We start from the raw sequence: 13,453 nt of genomic DNA, 5'->3' as shown, positions 1-13,453 counted from the left end.
TTGATATTTTACTCTCTGAGTCGAACGCTCACTCCTGTTCAATATTTTTCCAGGCCACAGAATGATATTTTTGAGGTTAACCTGCTTTTCTCCCTCGCAGGTCATCTATTTATGTTTGTGTAATTTTATAAACTTCTAGAATTTTAGCATGTGTTAGAAATATTCATGTGAATTGGGTCTGTAATATAAATTGCTATTTTGGACCTGTAAACTTATTATTCTATGCATGTTAATGGACTGGATGAGGGAGCAGAGCTCCCCTTTATTTTATGTTATTATGAGTATGTGGAGGGTGAGCTAAGCTCCCCAATTGATATATATTGTGTTTACAGGTCGGGTGAGTCAAAAACTCCCCATTGAAAGGTCCATTTTATGGTCGGACTCTGTCCAGTTGAATTCTTTAAATTGGGCCCAAATGGGCCTTAGAGTTGGGTTAATGAATAGTTAGGCTTACTACGGACCTCGGGAGCTTTAGGCTGGCCCAGGTCCTAGTGCCAGTCCGGCCCATAGGTTGGGTCGTGACAAAACTGATCGATTATTATTAACTAGAAAATATCTGAACTCGTTTAATTTTATATATTTTAATTAAAAATCTACATAAAAAATTATTTTTGTTAATAATTTTTATTTTAAAATTTTAATAATTTCATAAAATATTTCAATTTTATTTAATAAAATATATGAAAATTTATAAATATTATTATAAAAACATATCTTTTATATTTAATTAAATATTTAAATAAACAGGTTTGGGTAATGGATATTTAAAATGTAAAATCTGAATCCGATCTAAACCTGTTACGAGTATAAAATTTCAAATTTAAATCTATCTCAAATTTAATTATATACTATATAAATCTATCTATTAAAATTAGATTGAATTGAATACCGACGAAAATCCAACCTATTATCATCCCTAGACGCTAGAGTTAGGAAGAAAATTATGGTGCGTGAAGAGTGATTGCAATTTGTGGTTAATCAAGAGTCAAAGCATGAATGATGAAAGCGTTGAGCCATTCCCTAAACATAACATGGATAAGAATCAAACATCCACAAAGTCAACCATAACCGACTAGTTTTAGGGTTAATTTCTCTATTGTTGATGCTGACCCCTTACTTCCCTGTCCTCAATAAATACAAATTAAAAAAAAAAAAATATATATATATATATATATATATATATATATATATATATATATAAATAATTTAATTTAATTTAATATTTATAGTGCGCATCTTGTATTTGACATTTATGGAAGCTTGAGTAGAAAGCAAAAAATATATAGAGTAAAAATTAAGATTTAGTTATTCCAACTTTTAGAAAAATTTCTTATTCAACCATTTACATTGACAATTTTTTTTTAAATTTATTATTCAAATAAAATCAAATATTTATGTTGATAGTTGATTATATTTAAAACTTTTAATTTTGAACAACTTAATTATAATTCAAAATTAAAGAATTTTTATTCAAAATTCAAAAACTAATTTAGAACACAGAGAGAGATGAATCAAATAAAAAAAAATGAGAAAATATGACATGCCATGTCACATAACAATCTAAATATAAAAAGTCAAAATCTCCACATTGATTTTCGAATTTTGAAAGTTATGATTAATTTGTCCAACGTTAAAAGTTTTGAATATAATCAATAACCAAGATAAATGTTTGGATTTATTTAGCCAAAAGACCTTTTTTTAAACATAAATAAAAGCTTTAATTCAATAAAAAAATTCCTTTATAATATTAAAAATAAATCAATTGGTTAAATATTTGAATTGATCAAAAGACGAAAAGCATATTTCACTTGATTATAATTTGATCTATTGGATTGTTAATTCTAATGTTTGAAAACTTAATAGGTGAAAGAATTTAATTATTTTTAACTTAAAGAATTTTTATTTAAAAAAAATAGAAATTATATCAAAATAATATTATTATGTCAGAATTGAATATTAAATTATTTTCTTCCAAATTGATTTTTTTTTTTTCAAATGATTTGTAATTGGAATCTATACCTAAAAACCTATCAAAGAATAAAAAGGGGAAACATAAATCAGAATTCCTAACTAAATGATTTGATATGTCTACCTGGCCAAACTTCCATGGATATTGTTAATTTTCTAGATAGTTTGGTATAATAGACTATTTAAACATGAAAATCTTCCTTTTTTCAGAGGACAAATATGATTGCTAATTGAATTAAGCCAATCCAAAGAAATCTAAATAATGCATGTTTTGTCTTGGTTTAGATACTTCCACTTCCACAGCCTATATTCAATGAGTAGGATGGATGGATTGATTCTTTTCATACATGGTGATGAATTCTAAAGCAACTTTATATGGTTTAACCAAATAAGACATGTTGAGCTACATTTTGAAAACAATACATGATTCTAACTAATCCCATTAATCTTTAGGAAAATTCAACTAGAAAGAAGAATTTTTCCAAGTTGATTTTGATTTATTTATATAATTGTGTTTGAATTTCTTTTCTATAATTTTTTAATTTGTGAGTCTCTCTCTAGGTATTATGCATAAATATATTTCAAGAGATTATATAGGTTTAAATTATAAAATAATTGTGAAAATAAATAGTTTTTTTTTATATTATTTTGATCAATTTCATTGTTAATATCTAATAGATGAAAAAATTCGAATTCCACAGTTCCATTTTTACAAAATAAGAAGATGAATAATTGTGCTTATTTGACTTAGTTAGCTTCAAATTGAAGCTACCAAACCCTTCTTTTGCAGAACCTATAAGTTGAGGACAACTAAAAGTAAGTAAAGATGATATTGATGTAGAAATAGAGCAGAAAGAAGATGCTTATATTGTAGCAAGGAAGTACTCATTTGTTGGTATAAATACACAAAAAGTGTTGTGAAATTGAAATGGTGTAGTATATGTACCCTATATTTAGAGCCTTCTCTAGATATATAATAGTCACCCTGCATAATGGACAAGCAAAAGAAACCGCGTTAACTTCACCAAACTTCACCAAGTACCTTCCAAAAGAACAAGTCAATGTCATCCTTCTCTTTATTTTTTTTTTTAAGTGCATTGATTAGGATATCCTTTGTATGATTGATGAAAGATTGATCCCTCGCCGGACTGCATTTTATGGTCAATAAAAAACTAATTCAAACTAAACTCAAGTTAATAAGTCTCTCAAATACACCCATAATCTAGAGATTATGGATTAAAAATATTAAGTGAAAAAATCTAGTATAACATCAGAAACAAAAATATTACATAAATAGCTCGAAGGCCGATCGGAACTAGTGAAAGATAATAACTCTTTATTATAAAAATGATAAATTTAACTAGATAAAAGAAACAATGGCGGACAATTGTATTCATCTTTTTGTTCCCAAGTCTTTAACCAAATCTTAGAGATTGATGCGTTTATGTGGGGACCTTATGCTTTGACAAAAATCGTTACCAATAAATTAATACCCAAGCTGGAAGATTTGACAAATTATCAATCTCCATATCACAAAAAATTCTCAAGTCCTTGTAGCATACCATTCAAAAGTCGCGTTCTTACTCAAAAGTCTAATCTTTTTAGTTAAATTTCACTAATTAATCAATAATCAAAGCAATTTCAATTCTTATTTTAACGTAATATAATGCCATGCACACACACGAGTCTACGTGTTAGGTTACCTGTCTTGTGTCGACCATAAGAACCTTGAGGAAATGTCGTCTATATAAATCCCACTTCCTTGCATTTCTTTTCAACAACACACACAAACCCAATTTCACTGTGTTTCTAGTAGTGCTGCAACTGTTTAATCCATGGCTTTTTCTTCATTTTTCAAGCCTATTGTAACTTCTTGTCTCCTTATTTTCCTTTTGGCCATAGGACTCACCATTGCCAATGCTCAACTTTCAACAAACTTCTACTCCAAATCTTGCCCTAACCTCTTTTCTGCTGTGAAACCTGTTGTTCAATCTGCCATTAATAACGAAAAACGAATGGGTGCATCCCTCGTTCGCTTGTTCTTCCATGATTGCTTTGTTAATGTAAATTTTCCATCTTTTAATCATTTTTATATTATTGAGACATGATGTTAATTAATTTGTCAAAGAGTCAACAAAAGTGTCTATGAAAGCTGTCTTTAGGATCTTTTTTTAATCTAAATTCGGTTTATTTATGTTCTGCAATAACAGTACATATTTTGTCTAAAATTCATGATGGATAGAGTTTATTACAAAAATGTTCTGCAATAATTGTACATATTTTTTTTTCTTACCGTTGTATCAATATGATCATTTAATTTAAAACTTCATGACAGGGATGTGATGGTTCAGTTCTACTTGACGACACATCTTCTTTCACCGGAGAGAAAACTGCAAATCCAAACAGGAATTCAGCTAGAGGATTTGATGTGATAGACAACATAAAATCTGCAGTTGAGAAAGCTTGTCCTGGAGTGGTCTCATGTGCTGATATTGTAGCCATTGCTGCTAGAGACTCTGCTGTCATTGTAAGTTCTTTTAATATATAATTTCACTCTGTTTTATATATAACCTATTTCATGGATCAATTATTGAATTAATCATGCGTTTTCTTTCTGCTAATAATTAATTAGCTTGGAGGTCCAAGTTGGGATGTTAAACTTGGAAGAAGAGATGCTAGAACTACAAGCCTTTCTGCTGCCAATAATGGCATTCCTCCTCCAACTTCAAACCTCAACCAACTCATCTCAAGATTCAGTGCTCTTGGCCTTTCAACCAGAGACCTGGTTGCTTTAACTGGTTAGTTATCTCTTTCTATATATTTGTTACATGAGCTAGCAGAGGTCCTGATGACTAGTTCCAATGCTACATATGTTACAGGATCCCACACAATTGGACAAGCAAGGTGCACATCATTTAGGACACGAATATACAATGAGACCAACATAGATAGTTCCTTTGCTCGGACAAGGAGGTCAAACTGCCCAAGCACAAGTGGGACAGGGGACAACAACTTGGCACCACTTGATTTGCAGACTCCTACATCTTTTGACAACAACTACTTCAAGAACTTACTTAACCAGAGGGGCCTCCTCCATTCTGATCAGCAATTGTTCAATGGTGGATCCACTGATTCAATAGTTCGCACCTACAGCAATGGCCAAAGCACCTTCTTCTCTGATTTTGTTGCTGGCATGATCAAGATGGGAGATATCAGCCCACTTACTGGATCACAAGGAGAGATCAGAAAGAACTGTAGGAGGGCGAATTAATAAAGAATTGTGGGTCTTGGTTCTTATCTTTGGATTAAGAGTTAAAGAATAAATTAGATTGTCCGCGAGTTTTGACTGCGTGTGCATTTAAGAATTTAGGTTATGTTTGTGATTTTTCATTATAAAAAGTAGGTGTTCCTATCTTTCAAGAACACTTGTGTGTATGTGCATTTTTTTTTTATTAAATTATAACTAAAATTCAAATTTAGCAAAATTATAGCCTTACCCCACCAGATAATCTGGGTTTTAAATAATCGATGTTGAACATAGTCAAATTGCCCTGTTTTCAATTTACCAGTCTCCAGATTCTTGTGCTGAGCCAAGGTGTGCCCCAAGCTCATTCCATGGCCAGTGGGTTGGCCACCAGGTACTAGCTTATATGATTATTTTCCAGGCCTGGGCATTTTGGGAGGCCTTCTTTTGAAGTCCAGACCCAAACAGTCTTGGCATTACCAGAGGTTCTTGAAAGTCCAAATACTTGGATGGGCCTTGCAATGGACTTTCTTTGGGCCATTTGGGAGCATTATACTTGGAAGGAAGAAAAAGTAATGATGACAATGATAAGGAATCTTGATTAGGATGGGAAGTGTAAAAGAGAAAAAAGGTTGGAGGATTGAAGGTCATATTGACATATAGAATTTGAATAGAATGAAGAGACGGATGATATTGACAGGGTTCTACACTAGATCATAATTCATGTCCCCTAAATAATAGAAAATTTTATATGATCATCAGATTCTGAATTGATTGATGATTTCACGTCCAAAATATTATAGTTGATGAATGACTAGAATTCAAATTTTACAGGCCACCATCATTTTACCTTATCACATGACAGGATTCTTCTAAACCCACTAGCCATTTGAGCAATCTCACAGATTTCTTTAGAAATTAATTGCCTTCTTTAAAAAATAAAGTTTTCTTGGAGGAATTTGATTTCTTGATGAAGGAACTTCTTTTATATGCAAAAAGAATGTATAACAGCTAGATGTGCGGTCTAAGTTTGCAGAACCCTCCTCTATGGGGTCTAATAAACATTTGAATTTATATATATATATATATGGTGATTAACATTTACAAGAAATATTATAATCATGACCTACTGGTTTAATTTAATTTCTATTTTCATATCGAGATTTGAGAGTGTGCATGTGCTGCTGGTGAGACACAAACAATATAGTCATTGGTCAAATAATATAGAATATACATTATTTATACCAAACTGTCATAAACAGTGAGGGTTTCTTTAATCTAATTAAGTCTGCCCATTTTTCCATATTCAAGATATGTATAATCTGTTTTTTCTTTGAAATAAACAGGCCAATGAGTAGCTGCAAGCAAACGGAGTACTGTAATTATTGCCTTGTAACAAAATAGATATTTGATTCCTGAATTATCATCATTATATGTTGACAGGTCTTAACAAGTGTAAATTAGGCAGAAGAAGCAAATGCTGGGCCTGTAGCAGATGGGGAAGTTACACCCACTTGATTCTTGATGTGCATCTTTCAAAGCATAGAGAAGAGCTTGCTGCTCTCTCTCTCTCTAGTAACCATTCTGGCATTGGATGAATAATCAATAATAATAGAGTTAGTCTTGTAAGGATACGATTCCCTCCTTTTTATAATTTAATTTTCGTTAAAAATATTTTAAAATTATTTATCTGAAAGCTCCCAAAAAATTAATTAAGTGATAAAAAAAAATTCATTCAATTTAAAAAGAATTAAGTTTAAATTCCGATTAATTTCATTCATAACTTTACGAATTAATAATAAACATGGGATTTCTATTGTTTTCTGTGAAATACAAGTTTAAAGGGCCTTGAAGGACAAGGTATGCCACTATTTCAAGCAACCATGACATGAGACCAGATTCAGTCACATCTTCAGGGATTTCTAGACTCCATTGACACAGACTAATCCATGATCAATTTTTTTTTTTTTTAAACCAATCAATTTATTTTTTTATTTGACTCTAAATAAAACTTAAAATTAATATTTCATAATTTTAAAAACATTTTTTTTTCCTTGCCTTTTCTAAAAAAATAAAATAAAATTCAACAATATTAATCCCTTTCCCCACTCAAGCTAAAATCCACACGCCAAGGAAACCCAACTTGTTGAGAAAATAATTAATATAGCTGCCACAATTCCATTGACTAGCCAACAAATACTTATATACCTTCAAAACTATAGCAACTTACCCTCGAGATAATTATATAATTTTTTTTTAATTCACAAAACATCTTTTTATATTTATTTTTACAGTTTAAAAATAATAATCTCTTCAGAATTTTATTGTTCAAAAAATATTAATCTTTTTAAAATTTATAATTGTGTCTCTCAATAATATCTTTTCTAATGATCGATTCTATATTCTTTTTTTAAAACGGCATAAAACTTTATCAATGCACCCAACACTTATTGGTAAAGAAAAATATTTTATTTTTATTACAATTGATTGAGTTTTTGTTATTTTTTTCATATAATAATAATTATAAATTTAATATTTTAATTTTCTCAAAATCAGATTGATGATAAAATTTATCAGAAAAAAATCATTTAAAACATATATATTTCTCACATAATTTGATGTTAATATTAACTAAAACATTGATAAATGATAACACTATGAATCTTACACTTTTTTTACCAAGTAGACTAGCTTTAATTTATAATTCACACAAGCTTAAATGAGGAGTTTGTGAAATGTATTCAACACAAATTATAGCATACAAATACCTAACTCTTCCCTAATTTTCAAGTCAAAAGAATAATTCTTTAGAAACATTAGACTTAAAAAAAAAAATTCCTTCTTATGTTTACTAAAGTTTTCATTATCAACAAATTTTCCCAGTTTTCAGATAATAATAATAATAATAATAATAATAATAATAATAATAATAATAATAATCTAAATTATAGCTAGTCTTTCAATTATTATGCTATTTTTTTTAGATTTTTTTTTATAATAGCCATAATTTTTTATATATATAAAGAAATTAGAGATTTGAACATGATACTTACTAGGTAAATAATACGCCTTTAACCATTAGATCAAGCCGAGCTAAGTATAATAGCCATAGACTTAAACATTAGTAATCATTGCTACACCATTTAATTTCTATCTCCAATCCATGTATGAGACATGTTTCTATAAATTAATTTAGTAATTTTTCAGCTAACTAGGATATTAAATTTTTCTATATATAATGATCAATCCTTTATATAATGGTCAAGAAAAGCCATTAATTAAGAACCTGCAATATATAATAAGAAGACTAATTGCACCATTGATTTCCTTCTTCTCACAAACTGCTTATCATTTGATAAACAAGCAATTGAGGAATTATGATTGATGAAATATTAGAAATTCATAGAAAATGAAAAATTAATGCAATGCTTCTCCTAACTCATCAATTAAAAATTCCCTCTTCTAACATTTGAAAAGGAAAGGAAAGGAAACAAGAATGTAAGCGCCTCATAAAATAATAGAAATGAAGAATCTCAAACACTAGTAGTTTTCAAACTATTCATTAATACAAGGGTACTAGAGTAATATAACAAATGTAATTTAAAAAAAAAAAAAAAGCTTCTCCTACATGTTTTCCAAACTGTAATCAAATACTTAAGAAGTTTCTAACCTCCATATGGGGATTATCACAGCCATACCTTTTGTCTCCCATCACTTGAAGCAACATTCAGATTCTTCATCAATGGCACAGACTAACATGTCGCGAAAACTGTCGGTAGTGATCCATCTAGCATATGTGCAATGAGTTCACACACATTAATTCATTCCAAGATCAGAAAGAACTCAATGGAGTAATTAGACCATTGATGGACCTTGAATCTGTTATCAGTTAAAATATTCTTTAAGTTATAGCATTTGCAGGTATCATTGTAATGGAGGAAGTGAAGTAAGATAGATGGGACGGCTTAAGAAACATGATCCAAGAGAAGTGAAAAACAAGAAATTCAGTATAAAGGAAAAGAAGTGGAGAAGAAAGAAACATATCAACCAACAATATCTAATGACATATATAGGCCTCAATCAAGCAGTTTAATTAACAGTAATAAAAAACTAATTAAACAACTCCTTCAACCAATCAAATACCAGTATCAATTAATCTCTTCCTCCTTTTTATTGCTCAACCAGATGATTCATGACAGAGAAATAAATAGCTTCCTTTTAGATCAGTAAGAAATTTTAATTAACCAAAGAAGGAGACATTTTCATTTGCAATGGTGCTAAAGTCGGTGACGTTGGTGGGCTGGTGGGTGTAAATGGAAGAAGAAGAGGAACTAGGAGGAAGAGGAGGAGGAGGGGGAGGAGGCGGTGGCGGTGGCACCGGAGTTAAGGATGGAGAAGGTGCAGAAACAGTAACAGCCCCAGAAGAAAGCAAAGCTACATGCGAAGAAGGTAGAATATTTGCGTCTCTATACTTGTATTTGAGAATTTCAGCCCTTACTGCATTAAGTTCAGCTTGTAAAGATTGAACTTGTTGTTGTAAAGCCGAAATTGCACCCATGCACCCATAAACTGGATCTCTTAGCCTTACATTAGCTTCATATACAAGACTATTGGCTGCATCGGCTCTTTGGCTCTCTGGAACCTCCTGAAATATTTATATTTTAGACCATCAAGAACAAGAATTTGATAATAGAGAATGTGATTAGAAAGGTGAAAAATCATGGGGGCATTTTGGTAGGGTTTAATTTAATTACCATTAGCATCTTTGAGACATTGCTGGCACCAAAAACTTTGTGAACAGATGCAAACTTCTGGGGTTCATGTGGGGAGAAATATGGAGAAAAAGGGCATTCTTGTGCACATCTTCTTCTCAAGAGCTTGCAGGCAGCACAAGGAGTAATTGTATTTAGGGTTCCAGGAGGACCCAGCATGTGTCTTCTTCCCATTTGAGATGAGGCATCTGCTTCTCTCTTGATCTTCTTGCCTATCTCGTCAAATCTCTCCCTACATAAAAGAACAAAAGGAATAATTCAATACTAAATTAAATTACTCATATATATATATATATATATATATATATATATATATATATATATATATATATATATAGCCATATATAACTCGAAGAAAAAATTTGATTGAAAATTATTAAAGTAGAAAGTAATTAGAGTTGTTAGTGTTAGTTATAGAGCACTCATCAACATGGTCAAAAAGGGAATATATACGATTCCAACCTCATGGAAGGAAACTTACTAGCTAGAAACTAGATAAAGAAAACTAGCTAGGGTTATAGGCATATCTTGCAATTAGAGAGAGGAGAGAGAGTTTGTATTTGTTACCTTTCTCTGGACATTCAGGCATGCTCCCTCTAGGTATGGAGGTGGAGTTGCAGAGAGAGAGAGTGAGAGAGAGAGAGAGAGAGAGAGAGATTGAATAGAAGAAGAAATGAGAAATAAGAAGAGGAAGAAGAGAGTGCTTGAAAGGCAAGATATAAAAGGGAAAGTGTATCAGAGAGAGCTTATATTAATAAAAGAAAGAATAAACAGAAAGGATATATGTATGTATATATATATATCTGAGAAGCTAGCTAATTTGTGCTTGTTGATGATGTGCGAGGATTTCAGCAATTATAGCTTGAAGAAAGATAAGTAGTGGGAGATTAACGGTGAGCTTCAATGGAAGCTCTAGCTAGCTAGTAACAGTGTGCTATGGCTTTTGAAAGAAAAAGAAATAGCTAATGTATAAATGCCAGCTTTGATCTCTGCTTGCTCACGTGTGACTTCTTAAATGTGTTTTGACTTTCTTGAAATCAATTTATAATAATAATATATATTGGATTGCTTAATTCTTTCCATAGCCTACATGTGGGTCTTTGCTTCTTTCTCAGGAGAGTCCTTAATTATAATGTTTTATTTCCATTATCTAATTAAATACTTAATTAACTTGTTAGTTTTCTGTTAATGCACCTTAAACAAACCATTAAAAGTCTTGAAGTGAAAATTAAGATGATCATCATCATCATCAGCTGTACTTTGTTAATTAGGCTATGTAGCTAAGCTAGGCATGTTAGTTTCTTGTCAATATCAAGAACCCACCTTCATTAAAATGATCATATCTGGGATCTAGTTCCAAAAAAAAAATTAAAATTAATATCAGCATCACCGTGTAAAAACCGCAATCTACACCCCTTTTAAGATGGCTATAAGGCTAACACCAATTGCAGTCCATCCAACAACATTTCGTAATGTAATTGAAATTGCCAATTTTAATTCCCATCATCAAAAATTAAAATTGTGTAAAATAGATATGATATACACTGTAATCTTCTTTAGAATTATGAGATAGTTGAATTTGAATTCTAATGAGAACTAAATAAATTCTTTATAGACTTATAATTCATAGTACTGAACATCTCATATTCATTCTTAATTTGCTATTTGACTATCGAGTAGCCTAAATTTGCGTCAATGCTTTAAAGACACTTGTGATTAAGGAGAAATATTTATCTCTTGCAATAATAATAGTAATTGACATAGTTAGAAAAAGATTGGACACCTTCAAGATAAAGTTGATTCATCTTTTGTAGACAGTAACTTGGTTATTATGTGGATCGATGACAGATTGATGCATGTGCTGATATATATGGAAGACATCCCACCTATATTTTTCATAATTGGAAAGCATTAGGATTCAAGATTCTTCAAAAAATTTGATCCATATTGTCAACTAATCTCGCTAATTTAATTTACTATTTTTTTATAAATTAAATTTTTATTTATTTATAATCAATTTAGTAAAAACTTAATAAAACAAATCACTATAATACCCTAATCAAATAGATCATTCAAAATTTTAATTTATGACTTAAGATGTTAAGTAAAAAAATTTAAAAATTTTTCTTAATTCATATTAATTAAAAAGTATTATTTTTTTTTTTATAAGCAATAAATTTATTGAATAAATATATACATATTAAAAAAAATACTTAGCATGCATTATATAGCTAAGCGCTGATTATTAGACCACACTCGACTTAACTCTATAGGTTGAAACATGTTTATGTTTTTTTTCATCTATTTTTATTTTGATCATTCTTTATCCATTGAATCAATCAACTTATAACATAATCAACCTAGACCATTTTCACCCAATACACCTCAATGCATAATTTTTTACTTAAGTTAAAATTAAATCAATTGCTGTAATCAATGAACTTTAATACCCTAATAAGAGTCAATAAAAAGTCAATTGGTGTCCACTGAAGTAAAAGAGTATTAAAATGATCAAATCAAGATGAACATGCATGGTCTTAGCCTCGAAGATAAGAGATTTTGGATTCATATATCCCAATAGGTAGGGGCTTATGAATGGAAAGCTATACCTATTTATGTAGCTCATTTAAATTCCAACTTACGAAAAAACAAATGGAAGATGAAAATGATATTTGCTTCAATATGATTTTGAGGAGAAGTGCCATATCATAGCCAAGAACACAATCAACCAAAGCAAAAAGATTTGAAATCCTAGATGGGATTGGGATGTTTTGATAGAATATATGTTATATGAAGATGGGTAGCTTTTTTTTTTTTTTTCTCTTTCTTTTGGGTGTGATTTTTGGAGGAGTGATATATCAAAGTGGGTGGTGAAAGAGAGGGAAATGAAAGGAATTGATGAATATTGAAGGGTATATTTGGAGGGGATGGATTGGATTAAATTAAAATGACATAGATTAATTTGCTTAGATTGTAAGGAAATGGCACCATCCAGTTCTTGTTTGACCCGTATTTTGAGGCTAACAAATCGCCCCGTTGTTCTCTCTTTGCCAACCTAACTTTCCCAACTTCTCATTGCACCAAAACCCAGAAGAAAGGAAGAAAACTCACCCACATGATCATGGGCTTGTATATTCAATTCATGTCACTTCATGCACTGGTCAAACTCTCTCTTCTTCATCTCTGAACCCCTAAACAAAACCCCACCTAACACAGTCTCGGATCCAAGACTTGAGACCACTTATATATTATCCATGTATCTCTTTTCAACTTCCTTACCAAACAAACATTCGTTTCAAATCTCCATGGTCAAAATCCAGGAGAGAGCTTTATATATTTCCAGGAAAATTCTATTTACTTGTAAGTGAACTTGGGGCTGAAAGTGCAACTATCATCTACTGTACATGATCTCTTCTTCATTAAAACTCTTTGAATCTTTTTACTTCGCTCCTTCCTTTTCTTTTTTTCT

General features: G+C 30.6%; 2 protein-coding genes across 2 annotated transcripts; one reads left to right on the top strand and one right to left on the bottom strand.

Annotated features, from left to right (window-relative positions):
• The first annotated feature begins 3,731 nt into the window (after positions 1-3,731).
• Positions 3,732-5,391, top strand: LOC110668074 (peroxidase 4). The gene is made up of 4 exons (XM_021829132.2): positions 3,732-4,031; positions 4,304-4,495; positions 4,601-4,766; positions 4,848-5,391. The coding sequence occupies exons 1-4, from the start codon at positions 3,804-3,806 to the stop codon at positions 5,237-5,239; spliced, it is 978 nt and encodes a 325-aa protein (XP_021684824.2). The 5' UTR covers positions 3,732-3,803; the 3' UTR covers positions 5,240-5,391.
• Positions 5,392-8,738: 3,347 nt separating this feature from the next.
• LOC110668075 (LOB domain-containing protein 15) lies at positions 8,739-10,984 on the bottom strand. The gene is made up of 3 exons (XM_021829133.2): positions 10,552-10,984; positions 9,967-10,216; positions 8,739-9,857 (listed from the first exon to the last, which is right to left on the bottom strand). Exons 1-3 carry the CDS (start codon positions 10,563-10,565, stop codon positions 9,453-9,455), a joined length of 669 nt encoding a protein of 222 aa, XP_021684825.1. The 5' UTR covers positions 10,566-10,984; the 3' UTR covers positions 8,739-9,452.
• Positions 10,985-13,453: the final 2,469 nt, after the last annotated feature.

The sequence above is a fragment of the Hevea brasiliensis genome, chromosome 8 (genome assembly GCF_030052815.1).
Source record: "Hevea brasiliensis isolate MT/VB/25A 57/8 chromosome 8, ASM3005281v1, whole genome shotgun sequence".
In the NCBI taxonomy this organism is placed as follows: domain Eukaryota; kingdom Viridiplantae; phylum Streptophyta; class Magnoliopsida; order Malpighiales; family Euphorbiaceae; genus Hevea; species Hevea brasiliensis.
The sequence above is the reverse complement of the archived record's forward strand: the minus strand, read 5'-3'. Positions and strand labels throughout refer to the sequence as shown.

Excerpts from the sequence above, each read along its gene's own strand:
- LOC110668074 (XM_021829132.2), top strand. The coding sequence starts at position 3,804 with ATGGCTTTTTCTTCATTTTTCAAGCCTATTGTAACTTCTTGTCTCCTT. Across the intron at positions 4,496-4,600 it reads CTAGAGACTCTGCTGTCATT|CTTGGAGGTCCAAGTTGGGA; the intron begins GTAAGTTCTTTT and ends ATAATTAATTAG. Across the intron at positions 4,767-4,847 it reads AGACCTGGTTGCTTTAACTG|GATCCCACACAATTGGACAA; the intron begins GTTAGTTATCTC and ends CATATGTTACAG.
- LOC110668075 (XM_021829133.2), bottom strand. Across the intron at positions 9,858-9,966 it reads ATGTCTCAAAGATGCTAATG|GAGGTTCCAGAGAGCCAAAG; the intron begins GTAATTAAATTA and ends TAAATATTTCAG.